The 2,901-nt window shown below is 35.8% G+C and overlaps 1 protein-coding gene across 1 annotated transcript in view; it reads right to left on the reverse strand.

Moving 5' to 3' along the window:
• Positions 1-2,901, reverse strand: part of LOC119407674 (contactin-associated protein-like 4) — a 100,311-nt gene that overhangs the window by 29,413 nt on the left and 67,997 nt on the right. Inside the window, exons 11-13 of the mRNA XM_037674493.1 lie at positions 2,574-2,680; positions 635-754; positions 319-519 (exon numbers count right to left, since the gene is read on the reverse strand). Coding sequence (XP_037530421.1) covers positions 319-519; positions 635-754; positions 2,574-2,680 — 428 coding nt within the window. The remainder of the gene's footprint in view (positions 1-318; positions 520-634; positions 755-2,573; positions 2,681-2,901) is intronic.

Below are 2,901 nucleotides of genomic sequence, written 5' to 3' on the forward strand. Positions count from 1 at the left end.
ATATATATATATATATATATATATATATATATATATATATATATATTATAACTTAATTGTGTAAATCTAATTCGCACCATTCTGCACTGGTTTCAGTTATAGTTCCCACAGAGGCAGTAAAACTTGCTTGGCTAAAAAGGAAACAAAAAAAAAAGTTGCCTCCAGTCATTTTAATGACATTTTCACTGAATATTCTCAGCAAAAAAAAGGAACGAAAAAGCTTACCAAGACAATATACTGAATGTTTTTCTTCATATGTCGTCTCAGTGACTTTAATTATAACAAAAATGTCAAAGAGCTTCTTCTCTCAGCCCTTACCCAAAGAGTTGAAGAGGCGGGACCTCCTGCAGTGGAACGACAGCTCCTGCTCACAACGCTCCGACTGACTGATGATGGATGCAAGCTGCTCCTCTTCAGAGGAGTAGTCAAAATGGGCAAAGTGTTGATTTCTGTCAGAGGAGGACTGAATTCTTGTCAGTTCTGTGTTATTGTGTTGGATCACAACCCATGTCTTATCCTCTGGTAGAAATACAAGAACACAGGAAAGACAAAAAGAAAGCACCAATCACTTAGACTGAAAAATATCAAAAGTTTGTATAAAATGAAAAATAATTTTCATGCCGGTGAGTTTTACCTGTCATGTTACAGTAAACAAGCTGAGGTTTAACTGGTCCACTGCCGTCCACATCTATGAAATAAAGTCCTGATGTGTTGCCTTTGTGTTTGTACATCTCACAAGACAGTTCATGTTTGGCTAAGGAGGGAAACAACCAAATGTCACCTGCAGTGTCTGAAATAATAACCGTCACACAGACCACTAACAGCAGAGCAGATTGATCAAAGTCTGCACATCAAATTAAAGTTATAATTGATCGAGTTCTTAAAGGAGAAAATAAATATATAAGTATTTTTTAGCACCTAAAAATCTTTGATGCTTAAGTTTAAATTATTCAGCAAGAAAAGAGAGAAGTTAACAACCGAGAAGTGAACAAGTGCTTAATACGTTCTCTTTGAAGAGAGAAGTGGGAGAAAATTGTGGCTTTCATCTGCCGCAGGATGCAATCCCTTTGTTCTCCCTTCAACAATCCCCAGTGGACAGAGTGACACTTTTTTCTGCATTATGTCATACCAGGCAGGTTATTTTTGTTAAGAAGCATATTAAATTTGGGCTAAACTTATTTGCAAGTCTGCACAGGTCTGCAGGTACCGCATCATTTCCAGTAAATACAACCTGTTTTTAAAAGTTACTTTGTATTAAAAGCCTGATCCAGTTTTCACAGTTTGTGCAAAGCTCAAACCCAAGAAATCCACACAAACATGAGGAGCTATAAAACCCAGAGGCTTAACAGTAACACAAATGTATATAATACAAAAGACTGAAATGGTAGCAAAAGAATAAATAAAAAAGAGTTGAGAAATCACAGAGGAGGCCTAGACAGGGTAAGGAAGCTCTATGCAAGACTGTAGGTGAGGTAAAGACTGGCAGATTAAATGGACTGGGACTGATGAAGAGGTAGGAGACGGGTTGTTTGATGGTTACGGAGGATAGCAGGACAGAGGAGAAGAAGCTGATTGAGGACGAGCAATGAAGCAAACTGAACATAAAAATATTGAAAACAAGCATCACAAGAAACCAACACTAACAAAGAATCTCAAAGGAAACAAATAGAAACATGAAAAGAATTCATTATTCATCATTAATCAATTAAAAGAGACCATGAACCCAGGATCATGATAGTATGTCACTAAAATGTTGTTTTGTAAGAATAACTAAAAAAATAAGAGTACTGAGAACTGTTTGTGAAGATTCTCAGTCATCCAGGTCATGGTAAATTAAAAAACAGTAAATTTTTCATGGAAGTGCTGAGTACTGTGTTTTTACCTTTTTTTATTTTCAGTAAGAATCTTCCTTTCATTAGGATGGAGCTTTTAAAATGTTACATTTTACTACAGTGTTGCTCAAACTTGCATGACACTAAAACACAGTAAATAAAAAAAAACTACCTGAAGATAATAAGACATCTGAATGAATCAGCAAATAAACAAAAAATAATCATATAAGACAAATTAAACTAAATTCTAGTTTACAGAGCATCATGAAACATCTGTCAGGTTTATTCCCAAATGCACACGGCTAATTAAAGTTCTGAAACGATGACGTAACAAAAATCCACAGGAAATTGACTGATGGTGGACATGCAGCATCTGCTGTATTAGAAGAAAGAAAAAAAATTGTTTTTAATATAATAATAAAACCACGTTATATTATATGGCATGCACTTTAGATTTTTCCCATTAGCTGTTTGAATTAAATGACAGGTTTGAAGTAGTAGAGTGTGTCAAAGTTTCTTTCTTTTAATTTGTCAACCAAATACCCAACAAAAATAGTTACAGGTGGTTAATGGTCCTTCATTTAGTCTTCAAAATCTTGATGATTGTGCATGCCAGGAAAAAAAAAAAGACCAAGTCCAATTCTTAACAGTTTTTCTTAAAATAAAAGAAGAGATTTTCATGCTGTTGTCTGATTAAAGTATCAAAGAGATAAGACGTGATGTGTTTTCCTTCATGCTTACAGCTGTGGCAGGTGGCTCCTCTGTAGCCACTGGTGGAGCAGTTGCAGTGGAAGGTACTCCACGACTGAGTGCATCTACCTCCATGTTCGCAGTGGCTGGGAGAACACCTGCGAGACAAACAGAAAAGAGACTTACAAAAGAAAGGAAGAGGTTTTACGTTGACAAAAGACAAGGTTTCCAAGAGGATTCATAAGAACAGAATCACCTGGCCTTCAGAACATCTGTTCTGTTGAGGAGACTTGAACACAGGAACTGATGAAAATTATATTTAAAAATAAGATTCAGTAGATGGGTTTATTGTCAGGGGCAGCACAGATGTCTTTTCTGA

This window comes from Nematolebias whitei, chromosome 3 (genome assembly GCF_014905685.2).
Source record: "Nematolebias whitei isolate Nwh7 chromosome 3, NemWhi1, whole genome shotgun sequence".
NCBI lineage: Eukaryota > Metazoa > Chordata > Actinopteri > Cyprinodontiformes > Rivulidae > Nematolebias > Nematolebias whitei.